The sequence below is a fragment of the Ambystoma mexicanum genome, chromosome 3q (genome assembly GCF_040938575.1).
Source record: "Ambystoma mexicanum isolate Mex_15411 chromosome 3q, UKY_AmexF1_1, whole genome shotgun sequence".
Classification (NCBI taxonomy): Eukaryota; Metazoa; Chordata; class Amphibia; order Caudata; family Ambystomatidae; genus Ambystoma; species Ambystoma mexicanum.
Genome location: NC_090926.1, coordinates 335,139,813 through 335,151,411, shown reverse-complemented (window position 1 = coordinate 335,151,411; position 11,599 = coordinate 335,139,813). Strand labels below are relative to the sequence as shown.

The following is an 11,599-nucleotide window of genomic DNA, read 5'->3' as shown; positions in this document are numbered from 1 at the left end:
GTAAAAGATGGCAGGACTTCGAGTACAGAGTGGCAAGACAGGTTGGGCTGGCACTGCAGCGGGGAGGATGGAGAGCTGGCGAGGGGGTGGCAACTTGTGAGTGGGGTATGTTTGGAGAAGGCGAGTGGGGCAGAATACAGCGGGCGGTGGGCGGAGCTGTAGGAAAGCAGGTGGGGAAGGGAGAACTTTAAAGGGCGTGGCGGAGTTAAGCAAAGTTCAGCTGCCGCCCGTGTGCTGTAAATGTAATCAGAGTCCAGTCCACCCGTGTGTGAGAGGCAGAGGGAGAGGACGGCGCTTCCCCGGCGAGATTGGTGCACTTCTACCAGCCAGACTGCTCGCCCCGGAGGGCCCCATGGAGGTGCTTGTAGCCAATCACAGCTGTTCCAATGGTGAGTGCTTTAAGGGGGGCGGCGTTTCTGATCGGCAATGTAGGGGGATGCTTTTGAAATATGTTGTATAAAAGAAGCGCTAGTAGGAAGGGAGTGTCGGGACAACTCCGAGGGGTTCAAATGTGGGGAGGATTCGTGGCTTCTCGGGGACTGCATGGATTGCGGGAGGTGTAAAGAGCGCAGCGAAACACGGGGAGAAGCGGTCAATAGAGGAAGGGGGCACGGGGACTGCCGCGTGCCCCAGCTACTTGGTCCGCGGTGGGCAGTGCTTTAGGGCTCCAAGGGGTTGGGTTGCTTATGCTCCTGGCTACCTATACAACACCACCGCCTGTTACTAGGGTTTCTCTTATTTTGGACGCACCCCGGTTTTCAGTAGTTCGCAACAGGTAGGAGGACCCTGAGTCAAGTTGCTACTTTGGCTGTGTGCTGGTACAGCGCTCCGAAGCCGTGTGGCTGCATCGCGTAAAACTGGCTACTCTTACCTGCGCCAACCGTTTACGGGCACTTTCTTGTCCTTGCTTGCTGGCGCACCACTCCAGTTTCTGCGCGTGTTTTTTTCACATGCACGTATTGTTGAAAAGTAACCCGAATGCCCCCCTAATCTCACTGGCGCAGGTGGGCTGGTCCACCCAAGTGACCTTGTCCCGCTGCCATCCATGTCAATTTAGGGCTAGGCATAAAAGGGAGCTTTTGCAACCGAGGGAGGTAATTATTTGCGCTCTGGAGAGGGCAGCCTAACGCCAGACTAGTGATACTGAAGGCCGAGTGAGTGACTCTCCGAATGGGAGGGGCAGAAGCTCAGTCAGTGAGGGTTCACGTGTTGTTGGGGAGGGGTTATTTGAAGTGCTTTGTTAGCTTGGGGCAGGTGGCGTACTGAGGGGGAGAGGAGGTGGTGTCTCCCTGGCAGAGCAATGTCCTGAAATGGCGGCTGGGTCCTGCGGTTTGCCGACCCCCTCAGCAGGACGGCAAAGGTCCCGCTTTTGCTTCAGGCTGCTGGTGAGGGTGTCTGTAGGACGTGGGACCCACCCTGTCATTTCGGCCTTTTCAGGGCTAACCCTTTCATGTGTAAATCATTCTCTGGACAGGAGAGTAGCTCTCCCAGGGACCTAACCGGTAGCTCTGCATCCAGAGCATTACAATGGGAACCATTAGGCACTGATGGGAGGGGCAGGGGGAGTTGCAGGGACTTTTGTCCCTTAAGAGATGTGATGGGGGAGATAAGTGAGAATGGTGCCTGATGTTGCATGCTTGATGAAATGACTATAGCTTTAAAATCAAGGGGGATTTGTTAGGTTCGCATTAATATGCATGATACTATTGTGACTTTGCATGCAGGATGGGGAGAATAAAACTAAGTCCATACTCGTAGTGGACAATGTGTGTATATATAGTGTACATTGAATTATGTATGGTTTGCTTGCAAGGCATGTCTATAAAGTATTATTTAAGCACATGGAATTGTAAAATCTTAAATATATGTATCTAAACCTGGGAAGATGTGTTGAGTTGCCTAAATTGTCCACATCCCGTTTCACCTAAGTGTGATCCTGGGCAGATCATTCAATCAAACTGATCTTATCTGCAGCTCCATACGTGATTTACTTCATAGCTATATCATGCTATTATAAAAACAAAGACTATAGAGTTGTTCAAAAGTTCACTTTAGTTATTTTGCACCACAGTTATATTTGATACTTGGCTTTCTCATGGCAACTTATTCTGAAGTCGCTTCCACGGTGCCTCCAAATATTTGCCCACAGTGCCTGGCCTGAGCTGTAATGGATAACTTTGCTGTATCTTTCATGGTCCAGCAGTTTTATATATTTCTTGTGTTCTGACATCTGCCAATGCTACCAAAAAATGTGATCAGGTGGGGGAGGAACGGGTGCAAATGATACTGTAGGATATTGCGCACGCTGCATTTGGGGTGAAAAGTAGTGGGACTTTTTTGTGGCTTGTCCCCCACTTGCAATGCTAGATATTCTCCTGCTGGGATGTCTCCATGGCCTCCCCTTTTCCCCAATATTTCCCTCAGGCTAAAAAAGTACCAGCGGTGTTGGGCACTCACTGCACTGCTTACGGTCCCTCCTGTGAGTGTTTGCGGGGGGGGGGGGGGGAGTGTAGTATGGTCAGTAAGCAGCCAGAGGGTGATTGCCCATGAAAGTAGGAGGGCTTCAGTGCGTTGTTAAAAATGGCTAGGGTCCAAATACTTTCTAGCACCCCTGTGTCAAGCCATGGTGTCAGCTCGCCAGGCATTATTGCATTCTTGCAATCGCCCACAACTCTGTGGCAATTTATTTGGGGTTGCAACTTAAACTCCACTCTCCTGCAAATGTGTAACTGCTGCTTTAAACAAATCATCTTTTATCCTTTGTCTCCCTCTGTAGGTGGCGGGGGGGGGGGGGGTAACGGGCTCTGTATCCTACCTCTCGATGTATATCTCTTCTGTTAATTGAATAGCGCTCTGTAATGTTGTACACCAAGTGCTCCGTTATGTATCTGTATTGATGTATACCTCGTGTAAAGAACTCTGTTGCTTCTAGAAGCTAGGTCTGTGCTAAAAAAAATACCATAAGAATAACAGCCGAGACGGCAGGTTGGGGGGAGCACTGGCCACCAGAGGGGAGGGGGGGGGGGGCAGTTGTCCCCGCCTGGCTCCCAGGGACATCCTTTCACCAAAATTCCAGGGGTAGCAGAAGTGTCATCACATGACCTCTGATGACATCCCAGGAAATGTCATTTGACCCCACCCTGAAGTGACATCACAGAAAGCGATGGAACCAGACCGTTTACCCCTTGACAAAACAGGAAGTGGCATTACATAGCATTGTTTTTAAGTACACTGTGAAACATATGGTTACAATATTACTGTAACTTGATATATATATTTCATACAAGAATGGATCACCATATGTATCGGCAGAAAAAATATGCTATAACTGCAACTTGTGAAAAGCAAACTACATAGTCCGAAATGGATGCTTATTCTACTCTAAATGCTTTTAGGAGGATTTTGTCTGCATTTAGAATTCGAGATGTTTCAGAACAGACTAACTCAGTGACTCACCCCCTGAACTGTACCTGAAATAAACCTTAAATAGTCTAGCAATTGTTTGAAATTCCACAAAGACAAATGGCTCAAATTGCCACATGGCATTGGCCACAGCCCAGGAGCTTCAATTCTTTTGTAAAGATTTTTTAGGGGTAGCAAGGGAGACCCGACCCCTGAATGACGTCCCTGCTGGCTCCACCACTGGCTGTCAAGTGGATCACGTTGGCTATGTAGCCACGAAAAGTAAAGCGAGCAGGCTTTCTACCTACAGTATGTTGGGCATTTCAGCACTGAACTGATGGCACTTGAGTATCAAAACGAATAGTAAGAACGTCTTGCCAAGGTCGGAACGGCCCCTCCACCCGAGCAGTTCCCTTTGCCATGGCTTACCATGTGCTGGTTGGTGGCCGCCCTCGTTTCCTCTCTGCCCCTCTGATGGCATTGGGGAATGTGCTGCTCAGATCGCGGACTTGTGCTAGGCAATCGGTGGCATAGCGGAAGAGGCAGTGCCCTGCTTAACAAAGCCCTGTATCTGGGTGTAGAGTGCCTCACCTGCACAGACATGGCAAAGCCTGAGCCCTGCATGCCCCCCAGGTCATGGACCATAGAACATATGCCCACGTCGGGCTACCTGCTTGCTAAACTGAGTAAACAAGGAGCCGGCCCCTGATGGAGCTACCTGAGCCGGCCCCTGATGGAGCTACCTGAGCCGGCCCCTGATGGAGCTACCTGAGCCGGCCCCTGATGGAGCTACCTGAGCCGGCCCCTGATGGAGCTACCTGAGCCGGCCCCTGATGGAGCTACCTGAGCCGGCCCCTGATGGAGCTACTTGGCCCATGCACACTATTAGTAGTTTTATTTGTGACTCGTAGATGAAGTTGCTAAATACTACATCCGGTTCCAACTGACCCTCCGACAAGAAGTGTCGGTGGCCAAAATGTGCCAGGGCTCAGTCCTGTCGCACCCCAAAAAATTCTTGCTTGCATCTGTGGCCAGTGTCAGCTGGACAAACTAATCGACCGACGGCATGGGTTTCAGAGTTTAGTTTAGGGTAACGGGCAGAGAGGAGCGAATCCAAGACCGCTGGCAGAGCAGTTTCAGTGGGGTGATGAGAATGGGGAAACCAGATCAAAAAACTGTAATTGGTTTTAGCAAAGACGGGCACCTGTGAATAGACATCACGTTCCAGTAATTTAGATATAAAAGGAAGGCACTAAACAGGGCGGAAGTTAGACAGTAAAGCAGGATTGAGAATATGCTGTTTCAGGATGGGGAAGTATGGAGGCATGTTTGAAGGAAGAAGGGAAGGTTGCAGATTGAGGGCAGAGGAATAGGAGGAAGGAAGATGCTGAGGGAAGAGCTGCGCGCTGTGCTCCAAGTGTCCAAGAACTAGTGTGCCTGTTTTAAATTGCAGCTTTTCGCATTTTTAAACAGCTAAACTCCCACTTGTAGCAAGTAGTTCAAGCTTATTTTCGTTTGGAACTACACTTCCCATGTTTCCCGGCTCCTGAGCACCTATTTATCTGACTTCAGGCAAGGTGCAGGAACAACTCTGGTTCATGTGACTGCTTTCTTACTCTTATGCACCCATTGGAGGCCATTGCACTTGCAAGGGAGAAACTTAATATGCAGCCTGCACGGCCCATCTCCCAAAATGCTCACTTAGACTACATGATCCTTGCAAGCGTTTCCTCATGCTAGCTTGTTGGCTGACAATGAAGGACCCATCACTTTGCCTATACAGGCTATCAGCAGCACCTCCCTACTGACTACGCACATGCCACAGAAGTGGCAGACTTGATCCTATTACAAGATCTTGATGTGCTCGGTCTCTCGGAATCTTGATTTTCTGATACTACAGATCATGCATCTCATCTAGACACTCCACCAGGTTACAAGACTAGTCATACTGAGCTGACAGAATGCAGGGGAGAGGGTGTCGCTATTCTGAAAGAATGTTTTTTAAGCTGCACACCCTTACATTTTCAGTCATCAAAGAGTTTAAAAGAGACGTACCACAACAATTCCATTAGTATCTTAATTCTGTATCGCCCACCTTCTGGTACACCTGTCTTTGAAAAACAGCTCCTTGCTTTGATTTCAGACTTCATACCATCCTCTCCAGCCATTATTGTTGGTGACTTTAATTTGAGACGGTAACGGTATAGACCGTAATGCAGCCTCCCTGCATTTCATTTTTCAGGCCATTGGGTTTGACTAGATTAAGGAATGTAACACTTTATTGTGACTCCACCCTCAACACAGGGAGTTCCTTTCCCTCGCCACTCCAGGCGTCAAGCAACTGTTTTAACAGATCATTTTTTTTCTGTCCTAAATCATCTAGCAGTAGGGTTTCAAACATCAGATGACAATTTCACCCACCATTTGATTTTTAAAAAAAACAGGATGATTTAGTGGTTTGTTTTTCAGTCACCACCCTCCTACTTTGGTCTGTGTTGGGTAAATCAGGCAGAAAAATTAGCATGATTTGGGGAATTTTGGATTTCAGACCACTCCACTTAATGGCCTGTGTGAGGGGAAGCTGGACAAAGATTGGACCGATTTAAAAACAGACAGACACTGCTCTTCCTTGAATATGAAAATAATTACCCAATTAAATTATAGGCTATAGTTTAGCAGCACACACTGGGAACAAAAATCACGCTGTAGTGTTGTTCCAAATGGGGAATTACTTAGCTATTTAGTTAATAGCTAAGGCTCTCTTTCTGCCCCCCATGCCCACTATAAAGGGGAAGGATTTAAGACCAGCAGATTCGCCACCTTTTTGTTTTCCCAGGGCTCAGTTCTACTTGCATATAAAGCCTCTGTTTGAAGTTCAGGACAGCTGGCTGCACATCCAGACCCCCTGGAAAGATAAAGATGGGGCAGGGTTTTGGTCACTCCACTCTCAAGGATGGCCTCCTGCTCTCCACTAGCACCCAGCCATCTGTTAGCCTTTCCTAGAAATAGACGGCTCCACCCAGATGCACGCTCGACAATTTCCTATGGTGTTTTCTTGCAGCTGTTGGGAGTTTCATCAGTGTTTTTCGATGTCTGTTCTCCCTAGTACAATCCCCCTTTATATAGCAGCAATTACATCAACTTTACAATTTTGGGGAAGTACCCTGCCAGACTTCTTGCAACTAGGATTGGACAGTAACCCTTCTCGCTCCTCTCAAATACAGCCTACCTCTCAATATTGGTTTTGGGGTCTGGAGCAAAATATAGCAATTCTAATTTGCAATCCCCATTTGTTGTGCAAAATGTTGCCTAAAATCTAGTTATAAAGGAGGATTATGATTAATGTTGATTATTCAAACAATTTTACATGTTTATTGTATTGCATAAACACATTTGGCATGCAGGGGACACAAGTGTTCCACTAGTGGGTGGACACATGCTTCTTCATCTATTTAGTAACACAACAGTGTCAGGGTTGTTTGTTTTCTCCCCTGCAGAATATAGTTTTTTGATTTCACAATAAGGTGTGCTCCTAGTCACTGGGATTAAGCAGTCCTCCTTATATAGCAGCGATTAACTCCCCCCACCCCACCAATTTTAGAATTTTGGGGTGGTGAGTAACCTGCAAGAGGTCACACAACTAGGATTGGACAGTTGCTCTTCTCTCTCTCCTCCCAACACAACCTCACACCAGTCGGGATTGGTTTAGGGGTCTGGAGAAGACCTATGGCAGCTTAATTTACAAGCCCCAGTTCTCATGTCAAATCTGCCATAATATTCATGTTTTCTGATTCCGCTAAACATGTGGAATTGGAACAAGACAACAGCCAGGTATGCCTGGCAGTGTGGCACTTTTCTGCAGTTATGAATATGTACCTTATTACCCTCTGACCGTTCACCAACTCTCACATTTGGAACATTTTGAGATCAGCCAGAAACACATCTTGGATAGCCATTAATTCCCTGAGTTGCAGGTGGATGAATTTTAGATCCCCAAAATCGTCTGGAAATTACCGAAAAATAAAGTTCTGATAGTCCTGTAAAATTAACTGTAAGTCTTCTTGTGGGATAAATGGAATTCTCCTGCCCTAGACCTACTGGGTCAGCCTGTAACAAGAGTTTATCATTCTTTGTATTTGCAGCAAGCTGTTTGAAGTTGGTTCCCTGTTTGAAGTTGTAGCCCTGGGTCTTGACACCATTTAGTCACGCTCCAACCAAGGGCAACTTGTCCTGCAGTAACTGCCTTCAGAGCTAGCAAGTCTGGGGAACACCATACTTTCACACCTTTAGCAGGAGACACTTTATTGCAGTTGTAATTGGAGGGGGGATGTCACTTTCCAGTGGGGGGGGGGTGGTTTGGGGTGACATGTGTCCAACAGCCAGCAAAAGGGTTTGTCTTGTGGCTTTTCAAATGCCACTTGTATTTTGTATGTGAAACATGATATACATTACTTTTTGTCAATACGTACCACATATTTTCCCCCTGACATTTTTCCTGTTGGCGGTATAGGTTCACATTTACATTAAAAAAATTTATTCTACATAATCAACGTAATTTATAATTTACAGACTTGCATAAACATACATCTCATTGCACTACGGTCTTCTCCCCCACCCGTTCCCCGGCCTACATCACACTTATTAATTAATTCCACTGTTTCATCTCTTTATGTCTGAGCAATAATGCTGGCCTCAGTAACCTCTACGTTGGGTATATTCTCAAAGTCTATAGTGCCCTAAATCCTCGACTGCCTCCAAGCACCCACCTCCCTGTCCCTTATTCAGTATTCCGACATGTTGCTTTTTGTCACACTACGGTCTCTGCGTTTGCCCATTTTAACAGGTCCTTCCACTAAACCTGCACCACTGGCCTCGTATGTGCTTTCCATCTCATCGCCATCCTGCTTTTCGCCAGTATATATGCCAAATCTTTTAGCTTGCTCTCTTGGGTCTCATGAAACCCCTTAACAGACAAGCTAGGGGGTCCAGTCTCCAGAGTGATACCCGCTGTGTTAGCACTTGGGCTACTCTTCCCCAGAATCTTCTAATCTCTGTGCCGGCCTGGACCATATGAACCAGGTCTGCGTTAATCTCTCCGCACATCAGGCATGATTGCTCTGATGCTTGGTTGCATTTGGCTAATCTGTTCGGGGTTAGATGCTTTTGTGTACGCCAGAACTCTAATCCACATTGCATCCTGTAAATCTGCCTCGTCTGCCGTAACTGCTTTCCCGTCTTGGACATCAGCAGCTCATATATCCTAGAGACTTTGTGTCTCCTTCTGATACATCATAGACTGTCTCTATCGTCTCGTCTAACTGCAAGGCTGCCTCGGTCTCCGGCCATCTGCGTCTTAGATTCCTCAGAAGGCAAGAATACATGAGATGTTGCCCCCGGTGTACCCCAGTGTCGGCTCCCCAAAATCCTTGGGTAACCCCTCCTTTAGCACATCTCCCACTGTCGCGACACCTTTAGGTTCCCAGTAGTTCCTTACATTTAATCTCATTTGTTAATCTGCCCCTTCCGGTGCAACTAGCAGGATCTGCAGGTAATAGTGTTGTTCCCTAGCAATAGGCCGGCCCTACACCACATTACATATCGCAGCAGCAAGGGTGAGCGAGTTACACGATGGTCGGTTATCCAAATCACTTAGTTCAGAAAGAACAGAGTACTCCCTGCTCTCAGTAGCCGTGATTCAAGCATTTGCTCCTCAGGACAGCCACTAGGCCACAAACTGCCACTGGCTAGCAACGAAATATACTTTATTCCTCGAGTTCTGGGGCTTCCACAATGCTACCCTGCACCTTGAATTATGCCACAGGAAGCTCTTGCATATGCCATGCAGTTTCTTGAAGGGTTTTTGTATTGCAAACAGAACATTTGCAAAATAATGGTCTCGGCAGCACCACCATCTTCACCAATGCTGCTCACCCCATCATGAACAGCAGCAATCTGGTCCAAAAAGCCATGAGATTTCGATTTTTGTTCACTGCCATCAGTGTTGTGTGTGTGTGTGTGTGTGTGTGTGTGTGTGCTCTGCCTTAGGATCGTGATAAATGTCCACACCCAGGTACATGTGTTTACTTGCCATTTAATTGGTAGCACCGGCAACGTGCATATGGGCCTCCCAGCGTATTCTCTTCCCCCCCACCCCTCCCAAAGGAAACCAGATCGATTTCTGTGGGTTGATATACCGTACATGGTGCATAGCGTTCCATCATATCCAGGATTTATTGCAAATTTGTCTCGGGGCACTGCAAATACAGGAGCACGTCTTCTGCGTACAATATCAAATGCTTCCCACCTGGGATGATTATGCCCACCTCACCATATTCCTACTGTAAATAGGCCACCAGTTGCTCTAGCACTAAAATGAAAAGCACCAGGGACCATGGACATCCTGTCTCGTGCCCTTGCTTAACAGCCACTGTTCTGAGATGATTGTGTCCATTTTGACCCTCGCAATCGGTTTGTTGTACAGCAACGGCACCCATCTGATGTACGTGGGTCCAATACCAAACCTTGCTAGCAGCCAAGGCCATCTGACCGAGTGGTGCCACTGCCAATTGCTGTGTGTCTCCTTGGGTACAATCTATTGTGCTTCTTCTCAGGTTATTTGTTATATTCCTATGTGAGACATATCCTGTCTGATTTGCCATTAAAGCAGTGAGAATCTTCCCAGCTTGATTCAGTAATGAAAGGGGCCTATATGAGCTACAGTCTGTAATCCGACTTATTTGGCTTAAGAAGGACAATTGACTCCCTCAGGGTCCCGGGCAGTCTACCCGTGTCTTAGCGCTTCATTCAGCATTGCTAGTAGTGGAGCTAGGATTTCAATTCACTGGGAAGCCCATCGGCTCCTGGGACTTTGCCCCTCGGTGGTACCTTCATGACATACTCTAGTTCTTATATCGTGATGGGGATTTTCAGCATGTCTCATTCCTCCCATGTTTAGCTTGGGGAGACTAATCTCTGACAATGCTTTTTCTATCTCTGACATATGGCACTCTGGTTTCCTCATACAGCTGCTTGTAGTATCGTAAAAACATTTGTTCACCGCATCCTGCATCTCGCACAATTCTCAGTCGGTTCCCACAATCGCTCTAATAGCCACTCGTTTACTCACTCTTATAAAGCCAAGCTAGCAATCGCCCCGGCTTGTCCCCTTCTGCATGTTGTCTCTCAACATTTCCTGTAGCTCAATCTTCTTAATCTGTTCCTGTGTTCCCTACATTCTTGTAAGCGGGACACCTCTCTAGCTTCTACAAAGGACTATGGTTTATGGACTGTGTATTGTAGTCCATCTTCTGCCTTTTGTAAATCCTGTAAAATGACATCTTTCATCCCTTTAGCTTTTGCTATAGCTTCCCTTTCGATTTTGCTATAGCTGCCCCTCTTACCACTACTTTAAAGGTCCCGCACAGTGTACCTGCAGATTCCACACTACCTGTGTTGTACTCTAACTTCTTTCCTCGGATGTTCTCGAAACCCTGTATCCTGCGGCCACATTGTTCTCCATGCATCAGCCAACTTAAATGTGTGTAAGAGCATGTTTAAAGCTTTGGCTGAAGGGGCTGGATGAGTGAATTTACCATCCGATCTGTCCTTAGCCGGGTCTAGTGTACAATTAAAATCACCTCCCCCATATCAACGCACAATCCCTGTATAGGGATCTAAAATAGGCTTGCGTGTCGTGATTTAATGTGTACGTATTAACGCATATCTCTCCAACCGTAATCCTACCATCTATGTCTACAAAGGTCTGGAGGACGGAGGACCGAGGACCTTTAACAGGACTGTCTGTGCTACCCATAGGAGGACCCCTCTAGCATACGCCAAATAAATTGAACCAAAGATCATATTCCCCCACCCCCCCATCCTACCCATCCTACCCATTTCTTTGCTAAGGTGTTTTGCTTTCCTTTAGTAAGATGAAGAGCTTTATCTATTTTCTGGCGTCTCAAATGTTTTACTCTGTTCCTCTTAATGTAGCTGCTCAGCCCCTGACATTCCAGGTTGCCAAGTTCCCCCATCATATCTAGTGGTTCACGCTATTTTTCCCATGTTACATTCCCTATTCCCCCACCCCGCCCCCCCTGCACGTATCTGTAGGCCAATACCCTTCTAACTACCCAAACTCCCTCCATGCCCCCTTTCCAACTTTTTCCCAGCTCCAGATCTAGAGCTCGGGCATCCA

At 47.1% G+C, this 11,599-nt stretch overlaps 1 protein-coding gene across 1 annotated transcript in view; it reads left to right on the top strand.

Moving 5' to 3' along the window:
• Positions 1 to 217: 217 nt before the first annotated feature.
• Positions 218 to 11,599, top strand: part of NIPAL4 (NIPA like domain containing 4) — a 125,747-nt gene continuing 114,365 nt past the window's right edge. Inside the window, exon 1 of the mRNA XM_069653929.1 lies at positions 218 to 389. Coding sequence (XP_069510030.1) covers positions 353 to 389 — 37 coding nt within the window. The 5' untranslated portion in view covers positions 218 to 352. The remainder of the gene's footprint in view (positions 390 to 11,599) is intronic.